Here is a 26,730-nt window from a genome sequence, read left to right on the forward strand (position 1 = left end):
CTAGAATTTTTTCAATTTAAGGATTGCTCCTCTGTTTCATTTTTATTTTATGTGGCAATGGAATTCTTTATTTGTTCGTTTTAAAAAAAGGATATATTTTTATGTTGAAAAATAATTTAATCCTATTTTTCTATTTTATACTGGATAAAATATTTTCATACTCCACAAAAATCTAATGACATATTTTATACCACAAGAGTCACGATTCTTTTTCTTCCTTTTTTAAGTTTAATATCCAATCAAACAATACTACATAAATTAAAATGGAGTAACTAATAAATTTTTCTATGTTTTATGAAGGAAAAAAGAACAAAAAGAAAGGAAAAAACTAGTACAAATTAAGACAAACAAAATAAAAAAGAAAGAAAGAAAATGAAGTGGAAATTGTCTCTTGAGTGGAGAACTTGTACACAACTCCAAAATGTGAAAACACCGCCAACACACGATAGAAACACGTACAATCAAAAGTTCCAACACACAACTCTCTTCGTATAGATCGCCTACGCCATCCGTTACGTTTTCCCATTCTTGATATTTCTCACATTTTCCTTCACCCTTCTCTCTCTCTCTCTCTCTCTCTCCCCCTATATATACACATATTTTTTCACATTATTATTAACAGAAGAGAAGCAAAAAATGGCAGAAGAAGTGAGCAACAAACAGGTCATTCTTAAAAACTATGTCGCAGGTTACCCTAAGGAATCCGACATGGAAATCAAGAATGCCACCATTAAACTCAAAGTTCCAGAAGGTTCTAATGATGTGGTTGTGAAGAATCTTTACTTGTCTTGTGACCCTTATATGCGTAGCCGCATGAGGAAAATTGAGGGTAGCTATGTTGAATCCTTCGCTCCTGGCTCCGTAAGTGTGTAGTAATTTGTTTTTCTTGGACTTAATATGTTGTCTTTTTGTTTGTTAGTCTTGTTTGCTTTGGGATTGTTAATTTATTAGTGAAAAATGATTTATAATATTCTGGGTGGGAGGTGGGAACCCAGTTTCTACTGAATGTAATTTATGGAATAGTTTAGGTTTTCTTTTTCTACTTTAATTTATTACTCCACTAATCAAAATTGGTAAAACAATCCAAACCAAAAAAAACTGTTTTTTGTTGCTCTTGTTTGAAATATATTCGAATGTTCCTTAATACCTAGCGTATGTAATAATAAAAATGTACTCTTGTTGCTCTTGTTTGTATTGGGATTATTTAATTATATTTGAGATTTATAATTTATTAAAGGCTAATCGAATAGTTTTGACTGATGTTTGGAAAATGTCATCAGATATCAATGTTGGAAGCCATTTAGCTCAGTAAAATTATTTTAACTAAATCAAAAGAATAAAATACTATAGGTTGGAGTAAATAAGTTGTTAATGGTAGTGTTTTTCTATTTAGTCATTTGGGATTAGCAAAAAAAAAAAGTGTTCATTTGGTTCTTCCTTCTCCTCCTCCGTTAACAAGCCAATAAACGTTCTTGTAATTGTTGAACAGACTGCAAAGTTTCAGTACATCTTAGTCTTAAAACAACATAGACAGGCTTTCTACTTATTTTTGTGAACTACATACCAATCTAACTGTCTGTTTACCCGAAAATCGGATAACGTTAGATTTGTGTATGGTTCTAAGGATATGCGATACAATTTGATATAAATCGTGTAGAGAAATGAAAATATGTGTATTCTTAACTATGAAAATGAAAATAGTGAGCAAAAAGAGTGTGTAAAACGAAGCACCAGGGATTCTCTTTTTTCTCCCCCGTGATCTTTTGTTGCCATCCTTCTTATAGTAGAGGGATCTTACTTTATATACAATAAAAAATACGTAGTGGAGAGCCCATGATATATTGTCTTTTCCTCGATTTCCGCCAAGATTCTCTCCCATAGTGCGGTTGCAACGGCCCTAATCTGCAAGCTCGATACTGGCTCGAGCTCAGTGTTGGATCGAGCCCTCAGCCTTGGTCCGAGCTCGATTCTGACTTGGGGTCTCGGTATTCAGGGTGAATGTTGGTTGGTTCATGCATCTTCGATAATCTCCGCTTTGCCTCGTAGTTCGATTTGGATATGGGCTCGATAATGATATCGAGCTTGTCATTTGATCGGTTTTGGAGCTCGAAGTTCGCCGCCCTTACTTCGGATCTTGACCGAGCTTGTCATGCAGATATCCTTTGATCGAAACATTATCGTCTCGATCAGTCCGTACGACTGACTCGAATCGGTTTTGACCGTATATAGATAGTCCCCTCGTTTCTCGGAAAAGGATGTGGCGAGAAACGATATGATTTCCCAACAGCTCCATCAGATATATACTAACATTTTCATCGATCCCGACCATGACGCATGTGATAGTTGTCCCATCGGTTCGGTTTTACCGAGGCATTTAATGTGTCAGACGGTGGTCGGCCACCTCTGATATTGAACCGTCATTGCTTCAATTTATAAATAGCCTTTCCTTCCACCATTCATCATTTTATGTCTTCAGTCTTCAAAATTTTGCAAATTCCTTTTCTGAGTTTTCTGCTTGTAAACCTATGAGTTTTACTGCAAATTCTTCCTTAGAACTCCAAATACTTCTGTCCTTTGTTTGTGAAATTTTAAATGGCAAAAACGTTTAAAAATGTTCCGCAAAAAGAGATCGCTTCTTCATCTCGACCTACTGGTGGTGAGGATGTGGAAGAGCCCCGCCCTGAGGAATTCGTTCCGGTTGGGTGTTCGACCGTAGGCGATTTCAAAATTGAAAAGCCTTCTCCGATACCGGGTCGGTGCGAGCCGATATCGAGGAATCAATGTTCAATCACCGAAAAGGTTCTCGATAAAGTCATACAAGAATGCAACTGGGATAATAAATTCGTAGTAATCACATCACCCGGTGAATCAATTACTACGTACGTCGAAGGGTTCTTAAGTGTTTATACTTATCCTTTCACGTTGGGACCCTTAGACCCTGTCATCGTCGCCTTTTGTAAGAGGTACGATGTGACCCTCGGCCAAATCCACCCTTCCTATTAGAGGATAGTGATTTTTCTTCGATTTTTCTCGAGCAAGGTCGAGGGGCGTGTCTTCAACCTCGATCATCTTATGCGTCTTTACAGTCCCCAACTTTATCGAGGAGGGCTGATCAAGCTTGCACGCCGAGCAACCAAAGCACCATTCTCGAGCATAGACGAGACCCGGGATCGGGGTTGGATAGGCCGTTTTGTTCGAATCATGACCTCGGATCTGATCCCTGCCGATAACTTGCCATTTCCCGAGAAATGGAATATGAGCCGTGAGTAAAAGTTTCTCTTTGCTCGTTTTGATTTTATGATTGCTTTCTATTTTGCTGATCCATTTTTCCTTATCACAGTCGTTGCTCGAATGCCGGAAACCGATCCCGGATCTTAGACAATGGGTCGAAAGCCTAGTGTTGCAGAGACCGTACTTCTAGCGTGCTTGGGTCGAATTATCAAAGGGTCGATGGGAGGCCAGCAGTCATGGTAAATTTTTTTGTCGATTTGTCTCTTCATCGGTTTGTACGGTAAATCTCCCCCTTCCCTTTTGTAGGACTTGGGAAAGATGTAGTCATGAGGCCGTCGTCCGGTGGCGAAGAAGTTCCTGTCCCGAAGAAGGTGAAAGAAAGGAAGAGAAAAGACGTATCGGGCTTCTCGAACTCGGAAAAGAAGAAACCGGCTAAAAGATCTCGGAAGCCGAAGGGGGGCCCTAGTGTTGTGTCTTCGGAAGCGGTCCGCCATTTAAGGGACGAGCCCGAAGAAGGAGAGGAGAATTTAGCCTGCGTACGGGCTAATGTTGTGATTCAATAGTCTTCCAATTTGGTGGAAGCAGATCGGGGAACTTTGGCCATAATCCCAGAACAAGAAGCCAAGATTATCCCTTCTCAAGCTAAGATGATTGGAAGGGATACCGAGGGTGGATCTTCTCCAGCAGTAGAAGATATTTCAAGGGATGAGTTCAGGATAGTTGACATCGGCGGATCCCCTCAATTTTCAGATGCCATGATTCGAGAGGCCGTCATGTTGGAGGATCGGTCCTATGAGGGTTTTCAGGAGTCGGCCGATATCCACGATTTTCTGAAGGGGCTCGAGTCAGGTGCCTCGGAGGAGGTTACTGGTTTTGGTGGAATGCCGGTACCCAAAAAATCGTTGTGGTCGGGTTCCTCCGAGCCTTCTTCGATTCATAAACTGGTGGACTGATTTCCGGCCTCGAGTATCGATCCCGACCGAAGGCGGAAGATAGTGCTCTCCGTACCTGCGGATAGCCGAATTTTTTCTTCCCCTGTGGGGATTGCCAGTTACCTTCGGTCCTTGGTAACCGAAAAAGATCAATCAGTGATGAATGCGGTGGGGACCGCCTGTCTCTTCAATGAGGCCAACATGCTTTGAATCGGGTAACTCTGATGGCGTTTTCGCCGCTTCTTTTACACAGAGTTGCAAGTAATTTTAATGTTTCTCCTTTTGTTTGCAGGCTTTGGTGTTGCATCACGAGGCCTTTCTTCGAATCAGGAAGGAGCATGATGTCGAGGTTCGGAGCCTCACTGAGAAGAATGACTCGTACAGGCTTCTTAGTGAAAAACTTTGAGCAGATTTGATAGCGGCTCGGGAAGAGCATGAGGAGATGGCTGAGCAGGTATTCCGCATGTTCCATGATAGTGAATATGAAAAAGAGATAACCACTAACGATCCGGTTCTGCAGGTGCGGCAGAGGATCGAGCAGATTGGACGGCTTAACTCACAGGTAGATGCGCTGATGGCCGAGGCAGAAGAATATAAAAAGTGTATGGATAACCTTGCCTTGAAAAAGGAAACCGTCGAAGCTCAGTTGGAGCTGTCAGATGCCCAACTTCGATCTGTGAAAGAAAATGTTTTGGGGCTGATTGAAAAGATGAAAGAGCTTCAGCATCAGTTGGATTTGGCCAGTTTAGATAAAGCAGATTTGGCCAAAGAACTCGAAGTGGCCAGATCTGAAGTAGTCGAGGTCAACAAAAGAGCCGATGCCAAAGTGGCTCAGTTAAGGATCGATGTCGAGGTTAATCAAACCAAAGCCGCGAGCATGGTCGAGCATGCAAAGTGGTAGGCTCGGAGAGAGGCTCTCGAGGAGGTTAGAGCTCAAGGCTTCGATGTTGGGGCCGAGATCAAAGTCGCCAGGGCGGAACAGAACAAAGCTCGGTGGTTGGTCTTTCTTGAGGAGGACTCCGATGACTCGGGGGAGTCTGAAGACGAGGATGATGCCGAGAATACGGCCTCCGATGAAGATTGAGTCATTTAGGGCCTTAGGTCGATCGTTGCGTTCTTTTGATACCGCTTTCGGCTTTTGTATAAAGAACTTCCCTTTGGAAGAGTAGCCGCCTCTTTACAAAAAAATTATAAATATAAATCTTTCTTCTTTTTGAAGAAAAATAGCCTTTCAAACTGAATAGATTGTTTGAATTTAAATCTCTGTTGCCTTCGGGCCTTGTGGGTAGTCCCCTTCGCTTTATCGAGCTCGAACATCCTTCAACTTAAATAGTCAAGTGTTCGTTTTAACTCGAAGAAAATGAGTAGTTTTGCTCGAAATCGAAATAAAAGTAGCCTGCAGGCTTAGTAATAGAGTAAATGATTCGAACTCGATGCAATGCATCCCGTAGGCGTAATGATCGAAGTAGCCCGTAGGCTTAGTGGTCGAGTGAGTGCTTGCTCGAACTTGAATTAAAAGTAGCTTATAGGCTTTAGTAGTCGAGTGAATGATTCGAACTCGAAATAATGTAGCCCGTAGGCGTAATGGTCGAGTGAGTGCTTGCTCGAACTCGAAAAAAAATAGCCCGTAGGCTTTAGTAGTCGAGTGAATGATTCGAACTCGAAATAATGTAGCCCGTAGGCGTAATGGTCGAGTGAGTGCTTGCTCGAACTTGAAATAAAAGTAGCCCGTAGGCTTTAGTAGTCGAGTGAATGATTCAAACTCGAAATAATGTAGCCCGTAGGCGTAATGGCCGAGTGAGTGCTTGCTCGAACTTGAAATAAAAGTAGCCCGTAGGCTTTAGTAGTCGAGTGAATGATTCGAACTCGAAATAATGTAGCCCGTAGGCGTAATGGTCGAGTGAGTGCTTGCTCGAACTCGAAATAAAAATAGCCCGTGGGCTCTGTAGTCGAGTGAATGATTCGAACTCGAAATAATGTAGCTCGTAGGCGTAATGGCCGAGTGAGTGCTTGCTCGAACTCGAAATAAAAGTAGCCCGTAGGCTTTAGTAGTCGAGTGAATAATTCGAACTCGAAATAATGTAGCCCGTAGGCGTAATGATCGAGTGAGTGCTTGCTCGAACTCGAAATAAAAGTAGCCCGTAGGTTTTAGTAATCTAGTGAATAATTCGAACTCGAAATAATGTAGCCCGTAGGCGTAATGATCGAGTGAGTGCTTGCTCAAACTCGAAATAAAAGTAGCCCGTAGGCTTTAGTAGTCGAGTGAATGATTCGAACTCGAAATAATGTAGCCCGTAGGCGTAATGGTCGAGTGAGTGCTTGCTCGAACTCGAAATAAAAGTAGCGCGTGGGCTTTGTAGTCGAGTGAATGATTCGAACTCGAAATAATGTAGCCCGTAGGCGTAATGGCCGAGTGAGCGCTTGCTCGAACTCGATCCTGTTTGCATAGTAAATTTTGAACATAGAATATCGGTAAAGAAGAGGGCTTTCTTTGCAAATCATTATACATGGGTTCATGTTTTGTGTCAGGGCTCGGGCCAACTACATAAGCATGGTTCGTTTTGACCATTTATCACTTACAACGTTTCCTGTTGAGACATTGTTTGTCATGAAATAACGAAGTAACTTCCTTTGCACCGAACTTGATAATCATCACAGATGCGTTCAATGATAAAACCCCCTAGTATACGAGGTTGATTTTAAAGAGGCTTTGGATACTCATCAGTAGTATCGTTTCCGCTATATGGCTGGTATCGATCTCTGGTCGACTTTTGCCTTTTCGTAACGAACCTAGAAATCAACTGGTCATCTTCGACTCTTATATTGATATCGATTGTGCACATCGGTCCAAGTAATGGCTGGGTACTCGATCATATTTTGCTTCAGCCGCCGTGAAGCCATCGAGCTCCGCTCGTTTAGACCTTGAGTAAAAGCTTGAACAGCCCAATCGTCTGTGACTGGTGGTAGATCCATTCGTTCCATTTGAAAACGAGCTACGAACTCCCTTAGCATCTCGTTATCCCTTTGTATTACCTTGAACAATTCCCATTTTCTAGTTTAGACCTTTATGGCTCCGGCATGTACTTTTACGAAGCAATCTGCAAGCATAGAAAAAGAATCAATAGAGTTAGATGGTAAATTATGATACCATACCATTGCCCCCTTTGACAGGGTTTCACCGAATGTTTTCAATAATACAGATTCGATCGTCATCTTCCAAATCATTGCCCTTGATGGCACACGTATAAGAAGTGATGTGCTCGTTGGGGTCGGTCGTTCCGTTATATTTGGGTATTTCGGGTATGCGGAATTTTTTGGGGATTGGTTTTGGGGCTGCACTCGAGGGAAAAGGCTTTTGAATGAATTTTTTCGAATCTAGCCCTTTTATCATTGGTGGAGATTCCGGGATCTGATCGACCCTGGAATTATATGTTTCTACTTTTTTATCGTTGGCTTCGACTCGTTTTGTGAGTTCCTCGAGCAATTTAGTAATTTCGGGAGTAGTCCCCGATTCTGGCTCGTTTGACTTTACTATGGCTGGTTCCGTTCTGTGGGTGATTTCTCGAAGCGGATTGGGCTCCGGCCTGCTTTGTTCCTGAGTTTGGCTCTGCAAGTGAGTTATCGCTATTTGCTGGGCTTGTAACATCTCGAAGATCACCCGTAAGCTGACTTCGATCTCCTCCACGTTATGGGTGTCTCGAGCTACGGATCGAGTACCGCCCTGAATGCTTTTTTCCGGTTCGGAACGTTGGTTCGCCTCAAGAGCCACTTGTGAATTGACATCTAGCGGCACTTCGACTCGAGCTTCGGTGACATCGTTAATTCGCCTTCCGGCCCTGGGTGTCAAGTCGTTGGTTTCATCTTGAAGGCCGGCTTCGTGGTCGATAGGTATAGCCATCAATCTTGGGTTTGCCATTGTTGATCTGAAGTTGTAAACTGGTGTGTATTGCAGATTTGTATCAAACAACCACTATTACCCTTAGCCCCACGGTGGGCGCCAAACTGTTTACCCGAAAATCGGATAACGTTAGATTTGTGTATGGTTCTAAGGATGTGCGATACAATTTGATATAAATCGTGTAGAGAAATGAAAATATGTGTATTCTTAACTATGAGAATGAAAATAGTGAGCAAAAAGAGTGAGTAAAACAAGCACTCCTTCCCCCCCCCCCCCCCCCGTGATCTTTTGTTGCCATCCTTCTTATAGTAGAGGGATCCTACTTTATATACAATAAAAAATACGTAGTGGAGAGCCCATGATATATTATCTTTTCCTCGGTTTCCGCCAAGATTCTCTCCCGTAGTGAACGGCCCTAATCTGCGAGCTCGATGCTGGCTCGAACTCAGTGTTGGATCGAGCCCTCGGCCTTGGTCCGATCTCGATTCTGACTTGGGAGCTCGGTATTCAGGGTGAATGTTGGTTGGTCCATGCATCTTCGATAATCTCTGCTTTGCCTCGTAGTTCGATTTGGATATGGGCTCGATAATGATATCGAGCTTGTCATTTGATCGGTCTTGGAGCTCGAAGTTCACCGCCCTTACTTCGGATCTTGACCGAGCTTGTCATGCAGATATCCTTTGATCGAAACATTATCGTCTCGATCAGTCCGTACGACTGACTCGAATCGTTTTTGACCGTATACACTGACATCCATAAAATGCAACCACAAGTAAATCGTGCTGACCTCAAACATACAAATATAACATTATTTCTTTTCCCCTGTGTTGTTCAAGAACTTGTAGATGTTGTAAACGTTGAGGGTAAGTGGACTTCGTTCTTCCCATGGAATATTTTATTCCTTGTTTTTGATGTGTTGGGATCCAGACCACAATGATTTGAAATATGAAACAGACGGAAACGATTTTCTGTATGGTTAACAGTTTGTCCTATGATAATGTCTCTCATAACTTTTTTTCTGTTGTAGCCTATCACGGGATATGGAGTGGCTAAAGTTTTGGAGTCTGGTGATCCAAAATTCCAAAAAGGTGACTTAGTTTGGGGAATGACTGGATGGGAAGAGTATAGTATTATAACACCTACTCAGACTCTCTTTAAAATTCATGACAAGGATGTGCCTCTTTCCTACTACACAGGAATCCTCGGTGAGTTATTCTCTCAATATGCAGAATCTATTGACCCTGAGGTATATAGTTTAGCAATTTGAAATGGTACTTCTTCTTTTTTTTAACTATTCAAACCATAATGCTGCCTTTCTGCTTAAAAATGCTAGAATTGGGCCTCCTGCATTTCATAATCAGTTTTACCTTTATAATGAATATTTGCACACTTTATCTCTGTCTTCTTGATGAAGCTTTCCATTCCGTTCAGGAGTTATGAGCATGAATCTGTGTCTTTTTTTTTGTAAAACCATGTGGATGCGATTTGTATTGGTTTTAATTAGGTAAAAGATAGATATTTTAATGGCATATCCAACATAAAGGCTGATCCCATACATTAAGAGAAGCACCATAAGTAATTGAAATTGAAGATTTTGTTTTGTTTGAATTTTGATTATCTAACATGTGTGGAGATTAAAGACGATACAACATGTTCATGTACTTATAGTATACATTTTTTTATTGCGTTTCATTTTTTGTTCTTCATATTTATCCGGTTCATCATGCTTTTACATGTTTGTGCTTGTCAAAAATTCCTGCACAGTTGTCTTAAAGAATACCATATATGAGTTGGTGAGCCAACAAGAAAGCTCATTTACACCAGATTGATACTTGGAAAGTTGATATTAGATCCATGTTTCCTTCATTGAATGCTTACTGTACCTTAAGAGTTGGTTCGGAGGGCTGTATGTTCATGTCGTGAAACATGTTTATTGAACTGTGCAGCTTCTCTCGCAAAAATAAATGCGCTGCTTCCAAAGGTGGAATAGATTATTTCTTTATTAGTTCATGAATGGGATGAATAACTGAAGTTTTTATATGGTAAAAACAGATGATCAGCCGTTTCTAGAATTGTATGTGCTAAATGTTTATATTAGTTCCCTGTCTGATGGCTGCAGTTGTGCTTAAACTTGTTTTATACTTGACTTAAGATTGTGTCTGAATTCTCCTCCCTATTTTCATGTATGTCCTTCCCCTATTAAAATTAGTAAATAAATAAAATACTTAACGAAGTATGTAGAACCCTTTGTTGTTTCTAGAGGAAATGATCAAAATGGTCCTTAATGTATGGAGGCTGCTTTATCTTGGTCCTTACTGTATTAAGGTATTACCCTTAACAGATATGGTCCTTAATGTATATCAAAAGATAACATATTTGGTCTTTTGCCCTAAACCTAACAGATTTGTCAAAAGGGGCTGTTAAATTTAACCTAGGCGCCCCATGTGCAGCTCACGTGCAATCATCAAAAAAGCGGGAAAACTTAAAAAAGCTACACTTAAATGATAGAGCACCAAAACAATTGCACAATAAAATTTCACTGAAAACCATTTACGAATGCACCTGATTTTTAAACTTAAAAAAGCTACACTTCATTGTTAGTTAAAGCTTCACAGTTTTGACAAAAAGAAAAATACTACCATTACAATTACATAAACCAAAGGTCATTTTGCCTAAAAGCCTTTGCATATAAGACTTGACTCATTTTGCATTACAATAAGCCTCTGCCCCTCGGCATCTGAAACTCTATTGAAAATGTTGAAGATGTATAAATACCTTTTCAATTGCCTTAGAGAACCAAACTCGTAATACATAGTTGTTCTCCATATCCTAATGTTGAAGGCAAAAGCAATATGTTCAATATTTTTCCGCTCATATGAAGTAGCAATATTCCGATGACAACTTCTTTGGGACTGAGGTGTAAAGCTGCGCTACATTGATAGTTAAAGCGTCATATCTTTTTTTCTTCGACTAATCTTGTTGCATGATGCTTCAGAATTTTCTTTTAACAGAAATCGATTTGGCATAAAATACTCATTTTTTTTGTTTCGACTTTCGAGTTAAATGAAAAAGACTAAACAAGAAAGAGATTAATGAAACAAAAAATTTAAAGTCAGCCCTATTAAATATGACTCCGATTAGAGCTTTTGTATCGTCCGTTCGTATCAGTTTTCCTCAACAATGATGTCGAAAGGCTTCAAAAATTCCTTCTATTAGGATTCGCTTTCACCTTCGCATCAGAGCAACTTTAAGAATTAGGAATTCAGAAAAGAACAGAAAAGAGAGAAGCTCCTACTTGTTGCCGACAATTTGCTTCGTTTGTTAATATTGTCAACAAATAGCTTTCTTCGTAGACATTTTTTATGGCAGAGACGAAAGAAAGAGACACAACCTCTTCATTCAAAGAGCTCTTGTGCATAGAAGCTCTTTGTTCCTCTCCAAATCTCTGTTTTAAGATGAAAAAAGGGAAAGCGTTTGTCTTTAATTGCATGTGAGCTGCACATGGGGTGCCTAGGTTAAATTTAACAGCCCTTTTTGACAAATCTGTTAGGTTTAGGGCAAATTGACCAAATACGTTATCTTTTGATATACATTAAGGACTATATGTTTTAAGGGTAATACAGTAAGGACCAAGATAAAACAGCCTCCATACATTAAGGACCATTTTGATCATTTCCTCGCTGTTTCTAGTATAAAGTTAAAGTTTGTGGCAAACAATAGATATATTTATCAGTAGGTCAGAGAGAGAAGCAGGATGTGTTGTTGATATAAAAGAAGAGCTCATTAATTATGTGTGCAGGGATGCCTGGGATGACAGCTTATGCTGGTTTTCATGAGGTTTGCTCCCCCAAGAAGGGGGAAACTGTCTTTGTTTCAGCTGCATCTGGAGCAGTTGGTCAGCTCGTTGGGCAATTTGCAAAGATGCTGGGTTGCTACGTTGTTGGTAGTGCTGGAAGCAAAGAAAAGGTAAGTTCCATTGCGTTGGATCTTCATAGTGTTGAAGCTATCTTCATTCTTCATTGTGCTCCGTCCACCATCAAACCCAAAGGTTGGGGTTGGGTGGGTTATGCCTTTGGGGGGGAAAGAGAGGTTTTAGTTTAATAGACCATGATGTTTAACTCTCTTGTTATTTAATGTCTCTTTTTTATTCATTTCGAAAGGTTGATCTGTTGAAGAGCAAATTTGGGTTTGACGAAGCTTTTAACTATAAAGAGGAGCAGGATTTAAGTGCAGCTTTGAAGAGGTGAGTAATCTTACTTCCTGCTAGAAAACAATCTACCTATTGTACAAACATGGCCTGGTGTTAGAGAAGCAGTTAGCAACAGCTTTTCCTGTTCACGTAAAAGGATTCATCGATATTTACATAGAATGATATTTATTCCTTGAACTGAAAACTGGGATCCACTGCTAACTGGCTAGATCTGGAAGTCCCAAAGTAAAGATGTTCAGTGAAAAGTATGATGATATTATGAAGATAGTTTTCGTAGGCATCCTAGTTTTGTCAAGTCTTTCTATAATATTCACAAGTGACTGGAAATACTGGTTTCTTATTAGGTACTTCCCTGATGGAATTGACATCTACTTTGAGAATGTGGGAGGGAAGATGCTTGATGCAGTTCTTGTGAACATGAAACTCTATGGCCGTATTGCTGTGTGTGGGATGATTTCGCAATACAACCTTGAGCAGACTGAAGGAGTGCACAACTTGTTTTGCCTCATCACAAAACGAATCCGCATGGAAGGATTTCTTGTTTTTGATTACTATCATCTTTACCCCAAATATTTGGAAATGGTCATTCCTCAAATAAAGGCAGGCAAGGTTGTTTATGTGGAAGATGTTGCCCATGGCCTTGAAAGTGCTCCCACTGCTCTAGTTGGTCTCTTCTCTGGTCGCAATATTGGAAAGCAAGTCGTGATGGTTTCGCGTGAATGAATGTCACCAATGGATATCTTGCCGTGATATTTGTGTTTAATAAACTTTCCCTTTTGTAGTAGAGCTGTTTGTGTTTACGCGCTTTGAATTATCATTGGTTTTGTTTAATTGCATTGTGTATCTGCTTCAGGGAAAAAGAACGAACTAGATCAATAATTTCTGGCCAGTCTATGTTTTGTTCATGATCATTCCATATTACCTAGCCACATGAAATTACCAAAAGGTTTCCGCTATTCTTGCTACATAGGATTTTTCAAGTATAATTCCTCTTCTTGTATCTTAGACGGAAAAATCGAGATGGTGTTACAAAATTCATATCTTTTTAATCATGGATATTTTTAATTATCTGGACATGCAGTGTCAGATAAAAATTGCTTAATTCTATCGACTATCTGGTAACTTAAGCGTTTCATTTTAAAAAGTTGCAAAAACAAAAACTAAAACAATCAAAATTTTAAAATCTGTTTTTTCATCCAAATGTAAAAAAGAAACATTCTTCAGTACTTGTCCCATGGTGTACATCCCTATTAGTAGATGATATCATATTAGTTGATTTGCGAGGAAGTTAGACAAAGGCTTGAAACAAGGAAAAGCATGGTATAAATTAAGAGTTGTAGAATAAGAAGTAAGATCGATTATGTGCATCACAAATTTAGCCTCGGAATGAACCAGTTATGTTGAGTTGACATTTTAGAAGGACAGTGAGGTTTAAAAATAGAAAATAGAGAGTATTTAACCTCAATATTCTAAAAAGGATACAACAGATGAAGATTTAACATAAACGGTTAAAATAGAGAAATTGGCATGTAGATACAACACGGTCCATCTATTGAAAAGAAATAGCGCAACTTCATGTTATTGGCCTGATTTAACATTTTTAATTAAAAAAATGGATAAATTGTAATCCCATCTTCTAAACCCTACTTCCGCATTTATTCTCTAGACTGTCCTATAATTAAGGCGATCTAAATAATCAGATACTTATGAGTCAAGAAGCATATTGTATACGGTCAAAACCGGTTTCGACCTTCGTATGATTAGTCAAGATTGGAACATAATGGACCGAAGGTCATTTTCGTAATATCGGGATGAGATCCGAAGCCAGGTTACCGAACTCAAATTTCTGGGACCGATCAAATACCGAGCTCGAAGTCATTACCGAGCTCGAGTCCAAATCGAACCATGAAGTGAAGTGGTGTCATCGAGCTTAAGAGCCAGAGACCGACCAATATCGAGCCTGATTCGATATTGAGCCTGATTCGATATTGAACTCGAATCAATATCGAGTTCGAGTTAATATCGAGCCCTAAATCTGGAGACCAACCAATCCCAAGTCCAATCAAGATCGAGCCAAGGGACAAGAGCCGTTACAGTCGCACTAAGGAGAGAGAATCTTGGTGGGAATTAGGGAAAAGCTATTCTATCATAGGTTCCCCGCTATGTATTTTTAATTATATCCAAAGTATGATCCCTCCACTATAAGAGGGTTGGCTATTATTTTTGTAAGGAGAGAACATCAAGGCATTAATACACTCTCATAATATTCATAGAGAAAAACATACTGATATCCATATAGAGATTATCATCTTGTGAGCTTTATACATTGATTCATCTTGCTTGTACATAAACTAGCTTTCTATTTAATTTAGTTTGTATTTAATTCTCTATACAGTCGATACTCAATATATTTTTACTTACTTTCCGATTTGTGCCAAGTTATACCACGTATCCTTAGAACTACATATAAATTCAACTCTATCCGTTTTTCGGGTAAACAGTTTGGCGCCCACCGTGGGGCTAAGGATAACAGTGGTTATTTTGTACGAATCTTTGCAAAACACACCATTTTATACTTTCTCTTGGAAGTATTTTTGATTTCAGGTTGAAAAACAACGAATCCTCAATTAATGGCCCTACCTATCGACAACGAAGCTGGCCTTCAAGATGAGAACAACGACTTAACCCCTGGGGGTGGAAGGCCATTCGTCGATCCCATTGGAGCTCGGGTCGAAGAGCCAATTGGTGTTAATTCACATGTGGCCATCAAGGCGAACCAACGTTCCGACCCTGAAAATAGCATTCATGGTGGAACTCGGTCTGCAGCTCGAAATACCCAAAATGCTGGGGAAAACGGAATCAGCTTGCATATGTTTTTCGAGATGTTGCAAGCTCAATAAGTAGCAATAGCCCAGTTGAAGATCCAAACCCAGGCACCGAACAGACTCGAGCCCAGTCCACCCCAAGAAGTCACCCACAAAATAGGACCAGCTATAGTAAGGTCAAATGAGCAAGAATCAGGGACTAATCCTGAAATTGTTAAGATGCTCGAAGAACTGACAAAATGAATAGAGTCAGGAGAAAGGTTGATCGAGGCAAACGACAAAAAAGTGAAAACGTATAATTCCAGGGTTGATCAGATCCCGGGGGCACCACCGATATTGAAGGGCTTAGATTCCAAAAATTTCGTACAAAATCCTTTCCCCCGAGCGCAGCTCCTAAACCGATCCCAAAGAAGTTTTGCATGCCTGAGATTCCTAAATATAATGGAACGATCGATCCCAACAAACATGTCACCTCTTACATACGTTCCATCAAAGGAAACAATCTAGAGGACAATAAGATCGAATATGTATTATTGAAAATATTCGGTGAAACCCTGACAAAGGGAGCAATGATATGGTATTATAATTTACCGTCTAACTCTATGGAGCATTTTGCTATGCTTGCAGATTCTTTCGTAAAAGCACATGCTGGGGCCATAAAGGTCGAGACCAAGAAGTCGGACCTATTCAAGGTAAGACATAAGGATAACGAGATGCTAAGAGAATTCATTTCTCATTTCCAAATGGAACGAATGGATCTACTACCAGTTACAGACGATTGGACTGTTCAAGTTTTCACTCAGGGTCTAAACGAACGAAGCTTGATGGCTTCACGGCGGCTGAAGCATAACCTGATCGAGTACCCAGCTATTACTTGGGCCGATGTGCACAATCGATATCAATCCAAAATAAGAGTCGAAGATGACCAGATGGGTTCTGGGTCCGTTATTAAAAGGGCTACCAACCGAGAACAAAGTCCGATTAGGGACCGATACCGGTTGTATAGTAGAAATCCTACAAGCTCGGTGTGATAAACAACAATCAACTACCAAGCAATTGGACCGTGTCATGCCTAAAACGATACTACTACTAAGGTGCGATCCTCCCCTGTTCAACTATATTTCGAAACTAACCCTTGCAGGTGTTCGACCAAAGACAAGGATGGATTATTCAACTCGAAGCCTTTAGGTCAGAATGCACGCATTGCACTCTTTTCCCCTTAGATCGGTTTTTGTCCCAAATGGGTTTTTCGGCAAGGTTTTTTAATGAAGCAACCATTGATCGTGCTAACTTGGAACAATTCAACAATATCCGAGGCCTCCTTACAATCAAACTCGAATACTGGGTGGAATTATCATCGAATATATCAATGATGATTATCAAGTTCGGTGCAAAGGAAGTTACTTCGTTACTTCATGTCAACAGGGCCTCGACAGGAAAAATTATAAGGGCCAAATGGTCAAATGAGTCATGCCCATGTAGTTGGCCCGAGCCCTGGCACAAAACATGAACACATGTATAATGACTTACAAAGAAAAATTTCTTTTTTACCTATATCTTATATCCCAGAAAAATTCTTCTATTTCGAGATCTATTATGCAAACAGGATTAAGGGCCGACCATTACCCCATAAATCGGGGACTGCCAACCGAAAAATCAACGAGATCGAGCACCACAAAGCCTACGGGCTACATTACTTCGAGTTCGATTAAACACTCACTCGGCTACTAAGCCTACGGGCTACATTACTTAGGGTTCGAGCAACACTCACTCGACTATAAAGCCTAAGGGCTACCCCGACTCGAGTGCGAGCAACCATTCTCACTCAGGGACTATCTACGAAGCCCAAGGGCTACCTTATTTCGAGTCCGAGAAAATCCTCACTCGACTACTAAGCCTACAGGCTACATTACTTTGAGTTCGAGCAAGCACTCACTCGACTACTACACTTAAGGGCTAATCTTATTTTGAGTTCGAGTAAACACTCACTCGGCTACTAAGCCTACATGCTACATTACTTCTGAGCAACACTCACTCGATTATAAAGCCTAAGGGCTACCCCGACTCGAGTGCGAGCAACCATTCTCACTCGGGGACTATCTACAAAGCCCAAGGGCTACTTTATTTTGAGTCCGAGCAAGTCCTCACTCGACTTCTAAGGCTACGGGCTACATTACTTCGAATTCGATCAGCCCAAACTTGACTACTAAGCCTATGGGCTAATCTTATTTCGAGTATGAGCAATCATTCCCTCGATTACTAATCCTACGGGCTACATTACTTCGAGTTCGAGTAAACACTCACTCGACTTCTAAGTCTACGGGCTACATTACTTCGAGTTCGAGCAATCACTTACTCGACTACTAAGCCTAAAGGCTAATCTTATTTCGAGTTCGAGCAATCACTCACACGACTACTAAGCCTACGGGATACATTACTTCGAGTTCGAGCAAGCACTCACTTGACTACTAAGCCTAAGGGCTAATCTTATTTCGAGTTCGAGCAATCACTCACTCGACCATAAAGCCTACGGGCTACATCACTTCGAGTTCGAGTAATTACTCACTCGACTACTAAGCCTACGAGCTACATTACTTCGAGTTCAAGAAAACACCACTCGACTACTAAGCCTACGGGCTACATTAATTCGAATTCGAGTAAACACTCACTCGACTACTAAGCGTACGGGCTACATTACTTCGAGTTCGAGCAATCACTCACTCGACTACTAAGCCTAAGGGCTAATATAATTTCGAGTTTGAGCAATCACTCACTCGACTACTAAGCCTACGAGAAACATTACTTCGAGTTCGAGTAAAACACTCACTCGACTACTAAGCCTACGGGCTACATTACTTCGAGTTCGAGCAAGCACTCACTCGACTACTAAGCCTAAGGGCTAATCTTATTTCGAGTTCGAGCAATCACTAACTCGACTACTAAGCCTACGAGCTGCATTATTTTGAGTTCGAGTAAACACTCACTCGACTACTAAGCCTACGGGCTACATTACTTCGAGTTCAAGCAAGCACTCACTTGACTACTAAGCCTAAGGGCTATTCTTATTTCGAGTTCGAGCAAGTCCTCACTCGACCACTAAGCCTAAGGGCTATTCTTATTTTGAGTTCGAGCAAGTCCTCATTCGACTACTAAGCCTAAGGGACTACTCATTATTTCGAGTTCGAACAAACACTCATTCGGCTATTTAAGCGTGAAGACTATTCGAGCCCGATAAGCGAAGGGAAAACTACCCACAAAGCCCGAAGGCTACAGTGATTCAAAATCGAACTAATCAGCTTAAAAGCTATTTTTCTTCAAAAGGAGAAAATTTTATATATACAAATCTTATACAAAGGCAACTCGGCCCAAAACAAGTTTTTTGTACAAAGACCGAAATCAGCCTCAAAAGAAAAAACAACAAACTACCTAAGGTCCTAATTGGCTTGATCTTCATCGAAGTCCATATTATCAGGATCTTCCTCACCTTTATACCCGCTCAAGCTATCGGAGTCTTCCTCAGGAAAGGCCATCCTTCGAGCCTTGTTCTCCTCCACCCTGGCAACTTCAATCTCGGCCTCAACATCGAAGCCCTGAGCACTGACTTCCTCGAGAGCTTCTCTCCGAGCTTGCTACTTAGCGTGTTCGACCATGCTCTTGCCTTTGGCTTGATTAAACTCAACATCGATCCTGAACTGAGCCACTTTAGCATCGGCTCTTTTATTGGCCTCGATGACCTCAGATCTGGCCACTTCGAGTTTATTGGCCAAGCTTGCTTTATCAAAGGTTGCTAAATCCAACAATCACTGAAGCTCTTTCATCTTCTCGATCAGCTCCGAGGTATTTTCTTTCACAGATCGAAGTTGGGCATCAGACAAATCCAACCGAGCTTGAACGGCTTCCCTTTTCGAGGCAAGGATATCCATATTTCTTTTACATTCTTTTGCCTCAGCTAGTAGCCCGTCTACCTGTGAGTTAAGTCGTCCGATCTGCTCGATCCTCTGTCGAACCTGTAGAATCGGATCGTTAGTGGTTATCTCCATCACATCTTCACTATCATGGAAAATTCGGAATACCTGCTTAGCTATCTCCTCGTGCTCTTCCCGAGCCACTGTCAAATCTGCTCGAAGTTTTTCACTAAGGAGCCTGTAAGAGTCACTCTTCTTAGTGAGGTTCTGAACCTTAGCCTCATATTTCTCTCGAATTCGGTGGAAGGCCTCGTGATGCAACACCGAAGCCTAAAAACATGAGGAAAAATGTTAGAATTATCTACAATTCTAAGTATAAAAGAAACGGCAGAGATGCCATCAGAATTACCCGATTCAATGCATGCTGGGCCTCATTGAAAAGATAGGCGAGCCCTACCGCATTCATCACTGGCTGATCCTCTTCGGTTGCCAAGGACCGAAGGTAACTAGAAATCCCCATGGGGGGATAAAAAATTCGGGTATCCTCAGGCACGGAGAGCACTATCTTCCGCCTACGGACGGGATCAACACTCGGGGCAAGGAATCGGTCCACCAGTTTGTGAACCGATAAAGACCCAGCCGAACCCGACGATGACGCTTTCTTTGGTATCGGTATTCCACTAAAACCAATAACCTCCTCCCAGGCAGCTGATTTGAGCCCATCCAGAAAATTGTGGATATCGGTCGACTCCTAAATGCCCTCGTAGGATCAGCCTTCCAACATAATGGCCTCTCGGATCATAACATTTGAAATCTGAGGGGATCCACTAATATCAAATATCCCGTGTTCATCCCTCTAAATATCTTCTATTGCCCGAGAAGTCCTACCCTCGACATCCCCTTAAATCATCTTAGCTCGAGACGTGATAGTCTCGACTTCTTCTTGTTCTGGGATTATGGCCAGGATTCCCTTATTTACTTCCGCCAATTCAGAAGATTGTTGAATCACAATGTTAGCCCGTACACAGGCTAAATCCTCTTCTCCTTCTTCGGGCTCGTCCCTTAATTGGCAAACTAGTTCCGAAGTTGTCACACCCCAGACCTGAAGGGATGCACGGACATAGATGATCCTGTTGCTGAACTCGCTGGTTGTGCCATTCCCCCCGAATCTCTATTTGGGCAATCCCGCATCATATGCCCTGGACGCCCACATGTATAACAAGCATCAGAACCTGCTCGGCATTGGCCTAAGTGTCCTCTACCACAGATGTCACACCGTGGAGGAAATGACCATGTCTGTGCAGATCCTCGCTGTCGCTGCAAACCCGATGCCCGTGAGCTCTCACCTGGTCCTGACTGAGTATAGCGGTCATACCTGTAACCCTGTAACCGAGGTGGCGGAGGCCTAGGTGGCCGTCCGAAGTACTGGGTCCTATAACTACCCTGAGATTGCTCCTGAGACCTAGGAAATCTCATCCTCTTACGTTGCCCTTGCTCAGCCCTCTCTGTACCCTGCTGCCGACGCCTACCCCTTTCTATATTCTGGGCGAATGCCTGAATCCGGGAGATATCCATACTATCCTGCAATGCAGCGGTGGCACATGCCTCGGTTAACTCTGGGGCTAACCCTGCTATAAACCTGTGAATCCTGTCCCGCATAGTAGCAACTATGGATGGTGCATATCTGGCCAATGAGTCAAAACGGAGACTATACTCTCGAACACTCATATTACCCTGCTTGAGGGCTAGAAACTGATCGACTCGAGCCTGTCGGATCTCCCGTGGTAAGTACTGGTCAAGGAAGGCATCTGAAAAATTCTCCCAAATAGCTGGAGGTGCATCACGTCCCCTGGACCTCTCCCATCCCTCGTACCAAAGGATGGCTATATCTCGGAGTCGAAAAGCTGCTAGCTCAACTGCCTCTTTCTCCGTGGCATGCATAACACGAAAGATCCTGTGAAGCTGATCTATGAAATCTTGCGGGTCCTCCCTCTGATCTGTCCCCGTGAACTCTGGGGGACTCAAAGTAATAAACTCTCGGACCCTTGAACTCCCAGACCCCTCAGAAGTTCCTGCACTAGCTGATGCCCTAGCCTGTTGCTGGGTAGCTACCAAATGTGTCAACAAATGCACCGCACTCCTCAAGTCCTGATCTGATGGAAGTGGAGGGGGAACTGGATGTGCGGTTTCCCTAGGAATCTCCGTAGTTGGTGGAGGAGCCGGTAATGGCTGAGTAGGGGTCTCGCCTTGAGCCTCAGACTGGGCCCCATCTACTGGGGGTACCCTGCTGGTCCCCTCACCTGCTGCTGTGTCTCTCCTCTGGCTAGCCGTAGTCTTCCTAGTCACCGTCATCTGTGTATGCAAACACCAACACATAGGTTTAATTCAGATTTCCTATAACTCAGTTCTATAGCACGATTTAGATTTCAAAGAAGGGTAAATAACTCCTAAATGCCCTGTAGTGCCCTGCTTATATAATGTGGTGCACAACACATCTATAAACAAGACTCTACTAGACACAGCTTGTAGACTCCCTAGGATAGAACTGCTCTGATACCAAGTTTGTCTCGCTCCTAGGTTCGGGGCGTGACAGAAGTCATGGCACCGGAAACCCCCTTTGACTTGCGAGACTTCTTAGTTGGTTTTTGCTTTTCCAGGCTCGGGGAGCTTGGTACATATTTTCTCTTGCTTTCTTTAACTTTCTTCGGGGCAGGAATCTCTTCATCACCAGATGGGGGCCTCATGACTACATCCTTCCCGAGTGCTACAAAGGGAAAAAGGAAGATAAGCGAATAAAGAAGATCAAATAACAGATAAATCGAGAAAGAGACTTACCATGCCTTCAGGCCTCCCATCGACCCTTTGATAATTCAACCCAAGCATGCTTGGAGTACGGTCTCTGCTGCACCAGAACTTCAACCCATTGTTTAAGATCCGGGATCGGTTACGGCATCCGAGTTACGATTGTGACAAGAAAAGAAAAATGGATCAATAAAATTGAGGGCAGTCACAAAATTAAAACGAGCAAAGGGAAACGATTACTCACGGTTCATGTTACACTTCTCAGGAAACGGCATGTCATCGACAAGAATCAGGTCTAAGGTTTTGATTCGAACAAAATGGCCCATCCAACCCCGACCACGAGTCTCTTCTATACTCGAAAATGACACTTTGGTTTCTCGGCGAGCAAGCTTGATTAACCCTCCTCGGTAAAGTCGGGGAGTATATAGGAGCATAAGGTGATTGAGGGTGAAGATACGCCCCTCGATTTTTCTCGAGAAAAATCGTAGAAGGATCACTATCCTCCAAAAGGAAGGATGGATCTGACCGAGGGTCACGTCGTATTTCTTGTAAAAGGCGACGATGACGGGGTCTAAGGGGCCCAACGTGAAATGATATGTGTAAACACTTAAGAACCCTTCCATGCGGGTAGTAATTAATTCATCAAGCGATGGGACTACTACGAGCTTATCATCCCAGTTGCATTCTTGTATGACTTTCTTGAGAACTTTCTCGGTAATTGAACACTGGTACCTCGACATCGACTCACATCGGCCCGGTACCGGGGAAGGTTTTTCAATTTTAAAATCACCAACAGTTGAACACCCTACCGGAACGAATTCCTCATGGCAAGGCTCCACCACATCCTCGCCACCGGCAGGTCGTGATGAAGAAGCAACCTCTTTTTGCGGAACAATTTTAGACGTTTTGGCCATCTAAATTTCTGTGGACAAAGATCGGAAGTATTTGGGATTTTGAGAAGAAATTTGCAGTGATGGTCACAGATCTGCGGATGAAGAACTTAGAAGATTTGAAAATTGGAGATGTAAAAGTAAAAAATGGTAAAAAGAGGAGTTATTTATAGGGTTGGCGGTTCGATATCAGCAATGGCCGGCCATCGTCTGACACGCATTTAATGCCTTGGTAACTGTACCCACGAGACATCTATCACGTATGTCATGGTCGGGATCGATGCAAACGTCAGTGTATATCTAGTCATACCGTTGGAAAATCATGTCTTTTCTCGCCACATTCTTCCCGAGAAACGAGGGGACTATTTGTGTATGGTCAAAACCGATTTCGACCTTCGTTTGATTAGTAAAGATTGGAACATAATGGACTGAAGGTCATTTTCGTAATATCGGGATGAGATCCGAAGCCAGGTTACTGAGCTCAAATTTCTGGGACCGATCAAATACCGAGCTCGAAGTCATTACCGAGCTCAAGTCCAAATAGAACCATGAAGTCAAGCGGTGTCATCGAGCTTAAGAGCCATAGACTGACCAATATCGAGTTCGATTCGATATTGAACTTGAGTTAATATCGAGCTCGAGTTAATATCGAGCTCTAAATCTGGAGACCAACCAATACCAAGTCCGATCAAGATCGAGCGAAGGGACAAGAGCCGTTACAGTCGCATTAAGGAGAGGAAATCTCGGCGGGAATTAGAGAAAAGCTATTCTATCATAGATTCCCCACTATGTATTTTTAATTATATCCATAGTAGGATCCCTCCACTATAAGAGGGATGACTATTATTTCTGTACGGAGAAAACATCAAGGCATTAATACACTCTCATATTATTCATAGAGAAAAACATACTGATATCCATATAGAGATTATCATCTTGTAAGTTTTATACATTGATTCATCTTGCTTGTTCATAAACTAGCTTTCTATTCAATTTGGTTTGTATTTCATTCGCTATACAGTCGATACTCAATATATTTCTACTTACTTTCTAATTTTTGCCAAGTTATACCACATATCCTTAGAACTACGTATAAATTTAACTCTATCCGTTTTTCGGGTAAGCACATATATAGGAGAAAAACGAAATGATGATATAGGAGAGGAGAACTATTCAGCAAGCGAATCTAATCCCTCAGATCTCGAGTACTGTCACCCTCTCTTTCTCCTCATATCTCATGTTTGATATCTCTTCTCTTTCTCTCACCTCCAATTTTTACATGGCTCCTTTTACCACGTGAATGCACTCGAAACATTCCCTTTTCTCTTTTTTTCATGAAGCAGATTTTAAATTTCTTTTTCTTCCCACTTTTTTTGGATTGAAATGGTATTTTATGTTGTTACGATTGAATGACTGGTGGTTATGGTACTTTTGGGGTGGTGATGTGGCGTATGATATGTGAAAATAGAAGAAATGGGTATTTAAGGTAGTGTATATTTGTGTGTTCACCATGTACACATGTGTGTATACCATGTTGTATATTCTCATATACATTGTTTCATGTGTGATATATACTAAATGCAACGTGATATACATTGTCAAAAAAATATATCAGAAGAAAATCTGTGCGTGGTAAGCGGTGATATACACAATATACTATGTTGTATACATTATTGAAAACATTTGCCGAACTGGAAATTTACGGCGACCTGTTATTTTTGTCCGTTGCCGGAGGACTAGCTAAAAATTTTTAAAGGAATTTATAGGTTATTAGGGCTTGTTGAGAAGAGATCTAGGATGCGGTTGAGAAAAAATGTGAAGAAAGAGTGACAAAGTTAAAGAAGTTACATATTGCCATTTTTTTTGGACTATAGGTGCCACTACCAGTTATCTGTTAAATGAATATTAATTGCTCCTTAGAGTTGTATATTGTTGCCATTCTCCGTTAAAATATGATGATTAAAATGAAGGAGTGCTATGACCAATAAAAAGATACCTATAGTATAATTTTATAAAGCAATTGCGAGACAAGTAAATTTCTAAAGGAGTGAGTGTCGATGCACATATATTCATAAAATAAGTGTTGTAAAATATGAATATTAAGATTGATATGCAGTCATACAATAGGCAATATCATAAATGAACACGTCCGACAAAAAGTATGTGGATTGCTGTACAGGAAAAATTACTGACTAGAGACTAGGAATAACTTGTGAGAATGAAGCATGTTGTTTATGTGACAGCAACAACCTTAAGAAAGCACACCATTTGTTTGGGGAGTGTTTTGGACTATAGTTGGGGAGAAATCACAACTACCTTGAACAAACTATTGAACAAACTATTGAACAAAGGGATATAATTAATAGTTTATTACATATCAAAGGCAAACATTGGAGGAAATTCAAGAAAGAAGTGATGGTTGCTGCAATTAGAGCAATAATATATCATACATGGGAAGCAAAGAATTGTAGATTGTTTAAAGGTTATTATATACATAGATAAATTGTTTTACATCAATTATAGATAGAAAGTAAAGAGAGAGCAGAACTGCATCGCAGATCAAAGAGAGCAAGGGCTATCAATTTTGTCATTTTCTTTTGTAATATTTATTGTATTTGAGACCTTATTTTCGAGGCCTTTAGGTGTATTCATGTTTCGATTATTAATAGTAATGTTTTACAGTTTATTACCCAAAAACTATAAGTAACAAATATAGAGGATAAATTAAGAAAATGTCCCAAATAGTTTAATCATTTCTTACATGGACCTTCAAATTTGCTAGTCCATAGGTGTGATGGTATGATTGAATGAAGGAATTAAGGTAGTAGAGTAAATCTTAATAAATTAATGTGAATGTGGTGAAAAAAAGAATATAACGGAAACAAAAATTTCATGTGGATGATACCAACTACTCTATTGGATGGTATGTATATACCACTCCTAATAATTATTGGCATGAGTTTAGCTCGAGATTAGGCTTAATAATTAAAATCTAAAAAATTAGTAATGAATAAAGGGCAGTCTGGTGCACTAAACTCCCGCTATGCGCAAGGATATATATGTGTGTTGCTCCCAAAGGCACGCACAAGAATTATCATGGGCGGCTTTTTAGCCATGCCCCATGACCCCTTGGACGCGTCCCATGGCGTCTTAGCAAGCCTCCTAACGCGTAGCTCCATGGACGGTCCCGTGGTCTTGGCCGCCCCAATTGACAAGCGTGCATGTGCTTATGTCGCCCCATCGATAGCTCTCGCCAGTGCCCAGCCGCAGGCAGATGTTTATAGCGCCGCGTGCGCAGACTCTGATGCTAAAGACAAGGTTACTGCCAATGGACCTGCTTTTACCTTGTAGGAATTTAAGTATTTTTTTATTGTAAATATATAGTTGATTTACTTCTTGTATTTCCATTATGTCTCTCAAGCTTAGTTATGTCAAGTCTTGTAACTTTGGTTTATTTTTTTAAGCATTATTAGGGGGGGATCAAGCAATCAAACTTTCAAGCAAGCAAACAATTCTCTATATTGGTGTCTTTTTCCCTCGACATCGTGTTGTCTTTCAGTAATAGTTTTCATTAATGCAATCAGTTTTCTTTCATTCTCATTCTCTTTTCTGTTCTCTCAATTGCTCTTGACATTGGTTTTTCTGTACGACACTGACAGTCTCGTCTAGAGTACGGAGGGGACCCCGAATTTCGGATAGTAACTACACAGACATCGGTTGCTAGCCTTACTATCACGACCCAAAATCAATCGTCCTGATGTCGCCTATCGTGGAACTAGGTCAGCCTCAACTCAACTAACCCCACACAACAACAATACGTTTGAAAACATTTAACGGAAGCATTTAACATTTAAAGAAAACTGTTTGAAGCATAAGAAATCCCAAAGTAATATAATCCAGCACAATACTAGGGTGTCACTGAGTACATGAGCGTCTACTCGGAATACATACCACTACAAGGTCTAAAGAAAACAACTGAAAATACAACAATGATAACGAAGGAGAGTCAAGGCCCGCGAACGCAGAGCAGCTACCTC

At 41.2% G+C, this 26,730-nt stretch overlaps 1 protein-coding gene across 3 annotated transcripts; it reads left to right on the forward strand.

Annotated features, from left to right (window-relative positions):
* Nucleotides 1–402: 402 nt before the first annotated feature.
* LOC104093506 (2-alkenal reductase (NADP(+)-dependent)) lies at nucleotides 403–13,176 on the forward strand. 3 transcript variants are annotated; one of them, XM_070177262.1, is made up of 6 exons: nucleotides 4,591–4,617; nucleotides 4,684–4,725; nucleotides 9,089–9,266; nucleotides 11,861–12,027; nucleotides 12,222–12,304; nucleotides 12,616–13,176. In XM_070177262.1, the coding sequence occupies exons 1-6, from the start codon at nucleotides 4,606–4,608 to the stop codon at nucleotides 12,992–12,994; spliced, it is 861 nt and encodes a 286-aa protein (XP_070033363.1). In that variant the 5' UTR covers nucleotides 4,591–4,605; the 3' UTR covers nucleotides 12,995–13,176. The 3 variants fall into 3 exon arrangements, with proteins under 3 accessions (XP_009597549.1, XP_070033363.1, XP_070033362.1); XM_009599254.4 differs by lacking the exons at nucleotides 4,591–4,617; nucleotides 4,684–4,725 and adding an exon at nucleotides 403–861; XM_070177261.1 differs by having other exon boundaries at nucleotides 4,591–4,725.
* The last annotated feature ends 13,554 nt before the right edge of the window (nucleotides 13,177–26,730 follow it).

This window comes from Nicotiana tomentosiformis, chromosome 6 (genome assembly GCF_000390325.3).
Source record: "Nicotiana tomentosiformis chromosome 6, ASM39032v3, whole genome shotgun sequence".
In the NCBI taxonomy this organism is placed as follows: Eukaryota; Viridiplantae; Streptophyta; class Magnoliopsida; order Solanales; family Solanaceae; genus Nicotiana; species Nicotiana tomentosiformis.